Source organism: Rhinichthys klamathensis, unplaced genomic scaffold (assembly GCF_029890125.1).
Source record: "Rhinichthys klamathensis goyatoka isolate OS25496 unplaced genomic scaffold, OSU_Roscu_1.1 h1tg000257l_1, whole genome shotgun sequence".
Classification (NCBI taxonomy): Eukaryota; Metazoa; Chordata; class Actinopteri; order Cypriniformes; family Leuciscidae; genus Rhinichthys; species Rhinichthys klamathensis.
In genome coordinates this window covers 140,001-152,500 of record NW_026606779.1, presented here as the reverse complement: position 1 = coordinate 152,500, position 12,500 = coordinate 140,001, and the positions used below count along the sequence as shown (strand labels likewise).

At 38.5% G+C, this 12,500-nt stretch overlaps 1 protein-coding gene across 1 annotated transcript in view; it reads left to right on the top strand.

Annotated features, from left to right (window-relative positions):
- Positions 1-1,538: 1,538 nt before the first annotated feature.
- The window catches only part of LOC130101510 (anosmin-1), an 83,861-nt gene continuing 72,899 nt past the window's right edge, over positions 1,539-12,500 (top strand). Inside the window, exons 1-2 of the mRNA XM_056267279.1 lie at positions 1,539-1,739; positions 10,185-10,232. Of these exons, the coding sequence (XP_056123254.1) occupies positions 1,575-1,739; positions 10,185-10,232 (213 nt within the window). The 5' untranslated portion in view covers positions 1,539-1,574. The remainder of the gene's footprint in view (positions 1,740-10,184; positions 10,233-12,500) is intronic.

Sequence of the window (12,500 nt, the reverse complement as noted above, 5' to 3'; positions counted from 1 at the left end):
ACTGGAGAAGCTTAGCTTGAACACTCACTTCAATATGAAAATACTTGATGCACGTGCCAGAATGTTTTCACGCGTTTTGGATCATTTGACCAAATTGGAAATGACAATACAAATATATTCTCTTATTATATTCTCTTAATAGATACGTGATACTAAAATATGCAAATGCAGCATTTTCTAATAATAAATAATGTACTAATTTGCATGCACTTCCAGAACAGAAATCTGAACATCGAATAAAGTCATTATTATGAGATAAAGTTGAATTTATGACGTACTAAGTCATAATTATGAGATTAAAGTCAAAATTGGCATAGTCCACTTTCTATGTCATAACTATGATTATGTCATATATAATTGACATAAAATGTGAAAAATTTGAGATAGAGTCATAAGTCATAAAAGTCGATATTATGACACAAGTCAACTTTCTATGTCATATAATTGACAGAAAGTCGAAAGTATGAGATAAAGTTGAAATTATGACATACTAAGTCATAATTATGTGCACAAAATGTAAAAATTATGTCATAATTTCAACTTTTCATGTTATGGTTTACAAAAGCATGTTTGTAAAAGCATATTGATATCAATGAAAAGAAAAATAAACTGTTTCCCTGCCAGAAAGCAGAACTTTCTATGTCATAATTAGGATTTGTATATCATATAATTGACATAAAAAGTCAAAATTATGAGATAAAGTTTAAATTAGGACATACTAAATCTTAATTATGAGATCTAAAAATTTAAATTATGACATGTCAACTTTGTATGTCATAATTATATTGTCATAATCATATAATTGACATAAAAAGTACAAATTATGACATATTAAGTCGAAATTATGACATCATAATTATGAGATTAAAGTCCAACTTGACATAAGTCAACTTTCTATGTCATAATTATGATTTTTTATGTCATAATTGACATAAAAAGTCTAATTTATGAGATAAAGTTGAAGTTATGTATTATAATAAGTCATAATTATGTAATTTTAAAGTAAAATGATGACACAACTTTCTATGTCCTAATTATGATTTTTTATGTCATCATTTTCACTTTTCATGTTATGGTTTACAAAAGCACGTTTGTAAAAAGCATATTGCAAAAGCATATGGATATTATAGAAGAGGAAAATAAATGAGATAAAGTTGAAATTATGACATACTAAATTATGACATCATAGCTGTGAGATTAAAAATCTAAATTATGACACAAGTCAACCTTTTATGTCATAATTATGATTTTTATGTAATAATTTCAGCTTTTCATGTTATAGTTTACAAAAGCATGTTTGAAAACAAAACACATATTGCAAAAGCATATTGATATTATATAAGAGAAAAAAGAAAAAGCAGAACTTCCCCAATCATCCCATCTGAAGTTCCTCGCGCGCGCCCCCGCGCGCATCTACCTGCGTCTGGAGAGGCGGGGCGCGCGCCGAGCTCCACCAATAGCGCGCGCGCGCTGAGTCTGACTCCCCCCCCTTTCAGCTCGAAACTTTCTTCATCTGCAGCAGGAGCAGGAGCGACACACACACTCACACACACTCACTGACTGCAGGCTTCGCTATGCTCGCGCTCACCCTGTGGATTATCGTGTTGTGGAGCTCCGCGCGCGCAGACGCGAGGAAACCCGACGAGTTCTTCAGCGCGAGCGTTTATCGCGCGAGGTGCGCGTCGCGGTGTCTCAGTCTGCACATCACGCGCATTTCTGCAGCTTTCAAGCATTTACAGGTATGATCAACTATCATTATATCAGGCAGAAGCCTCATCAATACCAGTTTCAATGGGACATTCCCATACAATTCTATTTATGTCACAACTTCGATTTAGAATGACATAATTTCGATTTAGTATGCAATTTCCTAACTTTAAATTTGTTTACACAATCTTGAAACTTAGATTATTGTTTTGCAGAAGGATGTTTTTACATTTTTTACCTATAGGTTATGCGCTTTTCAATGGCCGATTTACAGTAGGCTATATGCGCAAACGGAATGTACCCAGATTTTTAAAAATCAAATTAATCACTTATTTTTAATCATTATTATTATTAATAATAATTCTTATTGTCATTTTACACTATTCTATATAGCTATAGATTGTGAACCTGACTCGCTGATGATGATCATAATGGTCTGTCACTCTTTAGAAATATTACTGTTAAAACTATTTAATGACAGAAAATGAAATGAACACTTATTTTGCATAAATTTTACCCTAAATTCACAAAAATCTGAAAACAGATACTGAGTACATTTTCAGTCACAATGGAATATCGGCCATTTAATCTGCTTTATCGGTCCATCTATAATTTATATATGGAATTTATATGAATTATATGGGATTTTGTTGCATTTTGTCTGATATTGGATGATATTTGTGCTGCAGTGAAACCGAGGATTCCCAAGTGAAGGGTTTGTGTTGCTCTTATGCGGTGGCTTTTTGTCAAAGGTCATGATCTAGAGGTATTAGTTTCCTACGGTCTCAGCGAAAGGCTCTTCTCCTGCGACGCGTCCCTCATTGTGTTGAACTGAAGGACTCTTGAAACTCGTGAAACTTGCCATGCAATCAAAACAAGCTGACATCCATGCGCGCTCCTGACGGTTATGATGTTCTTGAATGAGATGTCGAGCAGAGATGAAGCAGAACTGCAGCCGTTAATGAGGAGGGGAATATCTTTCTTAAAGGGATAGTTCACCCAAAAATGAACATTAGCCCATGATTTACTCTCCCTCGAGTCATCCTAGGTGTATATGACACTCTTGTTTCAGACGAATACAATCAGAGTTATATTAAAAAATGTCCTGGCTCTTCCAAGCTTTATAATGGCAGTGAATGGCTGTTTCTGTTTTGAAGTCCATAAAAGTACATCTATCCATGATCACAATAGATGCACTTTTTTGATGGATAGATGCACTTTTATGATGGACAGATGCACTTTTATCATGGATAGATGCACTTTTATCATGGATAGATGCACTTTTATGATGGATAGATGCACTTTTATGATGGATAGATGCACTTTATGATGGACAGATGCACTTTTATGATGGATAGATGCACTTTATGATGGACAGATGCACTTTTATGATGGATAGATGCACTTTTATCATGGATAGATGCACTTTTATGATGGACAGATGCAATTTTATCATGGATAGATGCACTTTTATCATGGATAGATGCACTTTTATGATGGATAGATGCACTTTTATGATGGATAGATGCACTTTATGATGGACAGATGCACTTTTATCATGGATAGATGCACTTTTATGATGGACAGATGCAATTTTATCATGGATAGATGCACTTTTATCATGGATAGATGCACTTTTATGATGGATAGATGCACTTTTATGATGGATAGATGCACTTTATGATGGACAGATGCACTTTTATCATGGATAGATGCACTTTATGATGGACAGATGCACTTTTATCATGGATAGATGCACTTTTATGATGACAGATGCACTTTTTTGATGGATAGATGCACTTTTATGATGGACAGATGCACTTTTTTGATGGATAGATGCACTTTTATGATGGATGGATGCACTTTTATGATGGATAGATGCACTTTTATCATGGATAGATGCACTGTTATGATGGACAGATGCACTTTTATGATGGACAGATGCACTTTTATGATGGATGGATGCACTTTTATGATGGATAGATGCACTTTTATCATGGATAGATGCACTGTTATGATGGACAGATGCACTTTTATGATGGACAGATGCACTTTTTTGATGGATAGATGCACTTTTATGATGGATAGATGCACTTTTATCATGGATAGATACACTTTTATCATGGATAGATGCACTTTTATGATGGACAGATGCACTTTTTTGAGGGATAGATGCACTTTTATGATGGACAGATGCACTTTTATGATGGACAGATGCACTTTTATGATGGATAGATGCACTTTTATCATGGATAGATGCACTTTTATGATGGACAGATGCACTTTTTTGATGGATAGATGCACTTTTATGATGGACAGATGCACTTTTATCATGGATAGATGCACTTTTATCATGGATAGATGCACTTTTATGATGGACAGATGCACTTTTATGATGGATAGATGCACTTTTATGATGGACAGATGCACTTTTTTGATGGATAGATGCACTTTTATGATGGATAGATGCACTTTTATGATGGACAGATGCACTTTTATCATGGATAGATGCACTTTTATGATGGATGGATGCACTTTTATGATGGATAGATGCACTTTTATCATGGATAGATGCACTTTTATCGTGGAAAGATGCACTTTTATCATGGATAGATGCACTTTTATCGTGGAAAGATGCACTTTTAGGATGGACAGATGCACTTTTTTGATGGATAGATGCACTTTTATCATGGATAGATGCACTTTTATGATGGACAGATGCACTTTTATGATGGATAGATGCACTTTTATCATGGATAGATGCACTTTTATGATGGACAGATGCACTTTTATCATGGATAGATGCACTTTTATGATGGATAGATGCACTTTTATCATGGATAGATGCACTTTTATCATGGATAGATGCACTTTTATGATGGATAGATGCACTTTTATGATGGATAGATGCACTTTATGATGGACAGATGCACTTTTATCATGGATAGATGCACTTTTATCATGGATAGATGCACTTTTATGATGGATAGATGCACTTTTATGATGGACAGATGCACTTTTTTGATGGATAGATGCACTTTTATGATGGACAGATGCACTTTTATCATGGATAGATGCACTTTTATGATGGACAGATGCACTTTTTTGATGGATAGATGCACTTTTATGATGGACAGATGCACTTTTTTGATGGATAGATGCACTTTTATGGACTTCAAAACAAAAAACAGCCATTCACTGCCACTATAAAGCTGGGAAGAGCCAGGATTTTTTTTTTTAAATATTACTCTGATTGTATTTGTCTGAAAGAAGAATGTCATGAGGGTGAGTAAATCATGGGCTAATTTTCCTTTTTGGGTGAACTATCCGTTTAATGATTGGAGGGGAACATCTCTCTTTAGATCAGAAGGGCAGTGTGGAGACGCTGGTGAATCTGTGAGTCTCTGGGGGGTTTCGTCTCCGGAGGAAGTGCATGACAGGCTGAGTTTGATGAAGGACTGGTTGTAGCTCCAGGAATAGAAAGCGATTGTTGTTGGTGCTCCATAAAGAGTGTCCAGAGGCTGTGTGTGTGTGTGTGTGTGTGTGTGTGTGAGGAGTGTGACACTGGCATTTGGTCACCAGGCGAGTTCGGAGGGGGGCTGCATGTTTTTGCAGCTGACCAGACCTCCCATTTTCACATGAAAGACCTGTGAACACACACACACACACACACACACACACACACACACACACACACACACACACACACACACACACACACACACACACACCTGAAGGGGGTTTATTCTGAGATAACACACACACACACACACACACACACACACACACACACACACACACACACACACACACACACACACACACACACACACACACATACACACACACACACACACACACACACACACACACACACACACACACACACACACACACACACACACACACACACACACACACACACACACACACACACACACACACACACACACACACACACACACACACACACACACACACACACACTCCTCACAGACCCTGTGCAACTGCTGCTGACAGTCGATCGGTCTTCCTTCTTCAGGAGTTAATAAAGGATTCAGTGAGAAAGTGTGAAGAAGATTGAATGAGGATGTTGCGGTTTTAAAGCAGAGTCCATCCATCCATCCATCGTTCTATTGTTCTCTCTGTCTCTTTCCATCCATCCATCCATCCATTCATCGGCTGATAATAATATAATTTGTAATGAATAATATAGTACTATAGTAAAGAATACTAACTGGTTTTAGACTGGTTTTGAACTTTATTGTATTCTGTCTCACTTGTTTATTCAAGCCGCTTTTGACACTCAGAAAGTTTATGTCCCAAATAACAGTGTGTCAGTACAGGTCATCAAAACACGGTTTAATGTCCAGTGAAATGAAACTCTTTAAGAGCTTTTATTGTCCTATCTGACGTGTAAATAGCGCAGTATTAATGTGTGTTTGAGTATCAGTGATTCCATCAGACGGAGGGAAACACCCGGCTGTAAATCTGCTGAAAGAGAGACTCTGTTTCGCCAGCGTTTGGAAAGTGGGATTATTTATGTGTGTGTGTGTGAAGCCAAAGGTGTGTCACAGAGGTCCAGCTAGCGCGTTTGACGTCGTAAAAATTATTACCTTTTAAATTAAGCCCTTCGTTCCCTCCGTTTCTCTTAATGTGCCGAGCCCGAGGGACACGCTCTGATCCAGAGGAAAGACAAACATTGGAAAGAAGTTTCGCTGTGTTTCCTTGTTAAGAGCCTTTGATATGAAACAAGCCGTGGCAGCTGTGTGTGTGTGTGTGTGTGTGTGTGTGTGTGAGGTTTTACATTAGTGAAGACATGAATGGAGTCTTGTGCTCTCTATCCATCCATCCATCCATCCTTCCATCCATCCATCGTTCCATCCATCCATCCATCCTTCCATCGTTCCATCCATCCTTCCATCCATCCATCATTCCATCCATCCATCCATCCATCCATCCATCCATCCATCCATCCATCCATCCATCCATCCATCCATCGTTCCAACCATCCTTCCATCCATCCATCCATCCTTCCATCATCCATCTATCCATCATTCCATCCATCCATCCATCCATCCATCCTTCCATCGTTCCAACCATCCTTCCATCCATCCATCCATCCATCATTCCATCCATCCATCCATCCATCCTTCCATCGTTCCATCCATCCTTCCATCCATCCATCATTCCATCCATCCATCCATCCATCCATCCATCCATCCATCCATCCATCGTTCCAACCATCCTTCCATCCATCCATCCATCCTTCCATCATCCATCTATCCATCATTCCATCCATCCATCCATCCATCCATCCATCCTTCCATCGTTCCATCCATCCTTCCATCGTTCCATCCATCCATCCTTCCATCCATCCATCGTTCCATCCATCCATCCATCCATCCATCCATCCATCCATCCATCCATCGTTCCATCCATCCTTCCATCCATCCATCCATCCATCCATCATCCATCCATCCATCATTCCATCCATCCATCCATCCATCCATCCATCCATCCATCCATCCATCCATCCATCCATCCATCCATCCATCCATCCATCCTTCCTTCCTTCCTTCCTTCCTTCCTTCCTTCCTTCCTTCCTTCCATCCATCCATCCATCCATCCATCCATCCATCCATCGTTCCAACCATCCTTCCATCCATCCATCCATCCTTCCATCATCCATCTATCCATCATTCCATCCATCCATCCATCCATCCATCCTTCCATCGTTCCAACCATCCATCCATCCATCCATCATTCCATCCATCCATCCATCCATCCTTCCATCGTTCCATCCATCCTTCCATCCATCCATCATTCCATCCATCCATCCATCCATCCATCCATCCATCCATCCATCCATCCATCCATCCATCCATCGTTCCAACCATCCTTCCATCCATCCATCCATCCATCCTTCCATCATCCATCTATCCATCATTCCATCCATCCATCCATCCATCCATCCATCCTTCCATCGTTCCATCCATCCTTCCATCGTTCCATCCATCCATCCTTCCATCCATCCATCGTTCCATCCATCCATCCATCCATCCATCCATCGTTCCATCCATCCTTCCATCCATCCATCCATCCATCATCCATCCATCCATCATTCCATCCATCCATCCATCCATCCATCCATCCATCCATCCATCCATCCATCCATCCATCCATCCATCCTTCCTTCCTTCCTTCCTTCCTTCCTTCCTTCCTTCCTTCCTTCCTTCCTTCCTTCCTTCCTTCCTTCCTTCCTTCCTTCCTTCCTTCCTTCCTTCCATCCTTCCATCCATCCATCCAAATTTTTCAAAAACAGTACAAAGTTTGTCCTGACAATGTTTACTTTTCTAGTCAAAAAATTGCAGTCACGAACTTCTAATTAATTTGAATTCTGCGTCCTTACATTTAAATTTAAATTGCAACTCTGCGTCCCGTCTCCTACATTAATGTACATTCACTGAATCTCACAGTATATTTCTCAAACGTCTCCATCTTTAAACGCTCTCGTTGTCTGTGTGACGGATTGATTCCGCCGCTCTGTTGCACGTTGTTTTGCACGGATGAAAGCGCCTGCTAAACGCATACATGATGTAAACGCACAGTTTATCTTTAAAGACAAGGTTATGCTTCGCTCCAGTGGATGAGTTTGTGTGATGGATTACAGTTGATCTGGCAGTGTGAATCCACCAGCAATGCTGTAGAAAACTGATTGTAAATCTGTGAGCTTTAAAAACAAAAGGCTTAAACTGTCCAGGAATATCCTAACAGTCTGACCTATAATTATCTGTCGAGGTCAGAAACACACGAGCAGAAACAGCTGGGTCAACATCACGCCGAGTGTCCGAGGATTACAACCAAAGCTCTGAATGTCCTGGGAATGATATATCAGTGGAGCTGGGATTCATTTAAAGGAGTAGTTCACTTCAGAATTAAAATTTCCTGATAATTTACTCTCTGTCATCCCAGATATTCATGTCTTTCTTTCTTCGGTCGAAAAGAAATTAAGAAAACATTCCAAGTGTTTCTCCATATAGTGACTTCAATGGGGTCCAACGGGTCGAAGGTCCAGATGTGAGTTTCAGTGCAGCTTCAAAGTCTCGACACGATCCAGCCGAGGAATAAGAGTCTGATCTAGACAAACCAGAGGACATTTATAACAAAATACACATTTATATACTTTTAACCACTAATGCTGGTCTTGCTCTAGCTGTGATGCGACACACATTACGTCATCAGGGTGAAAGGTCAAGCGTGACGTAGGCGTAAGAACAGATCTAGTGTTTACAAAGCGAACATGCAAAGACTAAGACAAGATGTATTTATTTATTGTAAATGGCGTTTGTCTTAGTCTTTGCACGTTCGCTCTGTAAACACTAGATCTGTTCTTACGCCTACGTCCCGCTTGACCTTTCACCCTGATCACGTAATGTGTGTCGCATCACAGCTAGTGCAAGACCAGCATTAGTGGTTAAAAGTATATAAATGTGTATTTTGTTATAAATGTCCGCTGGTTTGTCTAGATCAGACTCTTATTCCTCGGCTGGATCGTGTCGAGACTTTGAAGCTGCACTGAAACTCACATCTGGACCTTCGACCCGTTGGACCCCATTGAAGTCACTATATGGAGAAACCCTGGAGTGTTTTCCTCAAAAACCTTCATTTCTTTTCCACTGAAGAAAGAAACACATGAACATCTTGGATGAGGTTAGAGTTGAGTAAATTATTCACTACACAACATGATCTCGATCTCTTACTGCTTTTATGAAATAACATCTTATTGGGCTTAATGACAAGTTGCAACGATGTTGATGATTTGTTTCGGTTTAAAGCCTCTGTAGTTTATGAGGTGAAGTTAATAATGTTTGATTTACAGTCTTCATAAAGGTGATCCAATTAACATATCTGTACTAGATCCAGTCGAATTGCTAAAACGGTTCAGGCTGCGCTGGTTTAATGACTCTGATTGAAGACACACGTTTACGCTCCATTACAATCTTGATGATTCACATGTTGTGCGTTTGCTCTGGTTCCAGAATCACTGTCTCAGTTCAACTCTTTGATGCTAGTTGACCATTATCCTTGACATCAAGTGCACAACACCCTACGGTACTGGATGGCAAATTAAGTCCTTTAATGATAAGTTGTTTCCCAAGGTTTTCGCAGGGAATTTCCACTGGATTACATTGTTCAAGAATCCTTTGAACTTGACATTGAACTTAAGCAGACTTTTGATTTGCAGAGCCGTAAGGTTTGCCCGTTCTGATGCTTCTGGAAAAGTGAACAAAGCTCTGATTCACATGGCTTCATTTCAAACTGGAATATTTGTAGTCAAGCTTCATTTGTTTGAGTGATGGTGCAAATGAATCTTTGAATCGATTCGCTGAAATGAACCGTTCGAAGTGATTCACTAATGTTTCGTTTATGATGTGGTTTGCAGTGTTTTTATTGTGTCTCTCTTCTCGTTTCAGAGCAATGGATCATTGGTGTGGTGTCAGAATCACAAGCAGTGCTCAAAGGTAAAACTGAATCCTGTTTTAGGACTATTAAAGGGGATCTATTACGCAAAATTCTCTTTTACATGGTGTTTGAACATGTGTGTTGGCAGTGTGTGTACACAACCACCCTATAATTATAGAAATCCACACACTCCTCTTTTTTAATCCCCATAAATCATAAGCAGTGTTTAATAATAAGCCGGTTTCGGATTCTATGCGATGTGACATCACATATGCGTAGGCTCCGCCCATGACTGCTGATGGATTAGCATAGCTCCGCCCCTCAGTGAGCTGTTCAGTCCACCATGTTTTATCTCCTTGTTAGAGCATTTAACAGCAGCATTCAAGTAAGAAATATATTATTATTAAAGCTACTAAAGTTATTCAGTCAATAGCAGTGATTTTCTGTTTTCTTTTGTTGTTTGATTCATATTAACAGCATATATAGCGGTAGGTACTGTATATTAAGCCGCTTTCGCTTTAATACACACATCTAATATACACATGCGATTTCTTTCCCTGCTGTTTACGTTCACAGACATAACCGACTGTGTTTAAGTGAACTTTGTGTGTTTTTGATGTAACATTGTGTGTATTTGACAGTTTAAGCGCAATAAGACGTGAAAGAGAACATAGTTTAATACCCAGGTTTCTGTGTGCGTGTTTTGGATGTGTGTGGTCAGAAAACTATACATCAGAAGTTTAGACTGATATGGCTTTAAAATGCATGCAGATAATAAACTTTCATGATAATGAAGAACTGCAATCTCACGTGAGCCGTGATGGAGATGATAATCAAAACCAAACAGATGTTTTAGTGTTCGGCAGAGTATGAGCTATAAAGGCTCCGCCCCATTCTGGAAAGGGGGCGGGGACTCAGGAGCTCATTTGCATTTAAAGATACATGCACGAAAACAGCATGTTGTTCCTCCCACTCAAAAATTGCCGTTTACAACATGGTAAAATAATTGATCGGTGGGTCGGTTTTGAGCTGAAACTTCACAGACACATTCTGGGGACACCTGGGATTTATATTACATCTTGTAAAAAGTGGCGTAATAGGTCCCCTTTAAGTTTTTTGCAAGAACTTTATGCATATTTTCACTCTTCATTTTTGTAATGCAATGAAAAGTAATTCTCATTACTGCAATGCAAGAAAAATAGTGATATTTACATTGTTATAAAAAAGTGAAGTATTTAGACATCTTGCTACAGCAATGCAAGAAAAAACAGTGATGTTTTATTTAAATATTAGTAGATTTTACATTTTTAAAAACTAAGGTTAATGTGTTTTTACATCTCATTACTGCAATGCAATAAATAATAGTAATATTTGAAGTTTACAAGTTTAAAAAGTAAGATTAAAAGAATTTGTATTATTTGTTGTACTGCCTTTTTTGAGCTGAAATGCAGTAAAAACACAATAATCTATTGAGAATAAGGGGAGTTATAAAAGTATATTTTGATGTTGAGGTGAAGTAAGGTTTCAGGTTAAATTCAATGCCTCACATGTTCTTAATATTTCATGCATTGAATTGAAGTCGATGCAGTTGCAGTAGTGACCGTGTTTATATGATTCCCCGGGTATCTAGCTTGTGTAAATGTGATGCATACTCTACATTTACTATGGTAACAGTAATATTGAGTCTCTGTAGGGAGCTGAAGGTATAGACGAGTCATTACACACTCACAGGAAGGCATCATGCATGACGCTCGCTCACACAACAGTTACAGAGGGAAAGAAAGTGGACAGATTTTACACTTACTTTGCTTGCTTGATCCAAATCCGAGTTTGATTATATTTGTGCATGATGTGTGCATTTTACATAAGGAGCGTATTTTAAATAATAAGGAACAAAACAGTTATGCTTTTACAAATCGTGAGCTTATAATTATAAGGTTCTATCTCCGTTTAGGGTAGTTCTGAGATATTGAGCATCAAAGTTTTTACATCCCTGCTGTTTTGTGAGATGGAATCGTTTTATTTTATTAATAACTACTAACAAAATATTTTTTTTTTACAAAAATAACACCACACAGGCATTAATAAACACCTAATGGATAAGATTATGTCAAACTCAATTTCGACCAAAAGTGGAGATAGAACCTTATAATTCTAAGCTCACGAAATGTTCATTGTTATTTTATGTTAGCTTAAATTTTAAATGTTGGGTTAAAAGTAGCCCAGCTAGTAACCCAACTATGGGGTGGTATAGCACCTTCACAACGGTTGGTTATTTTAACCCAATGGATTGGGTTGAACGCCAGTTGGGTTAAAAGTAACCCAAC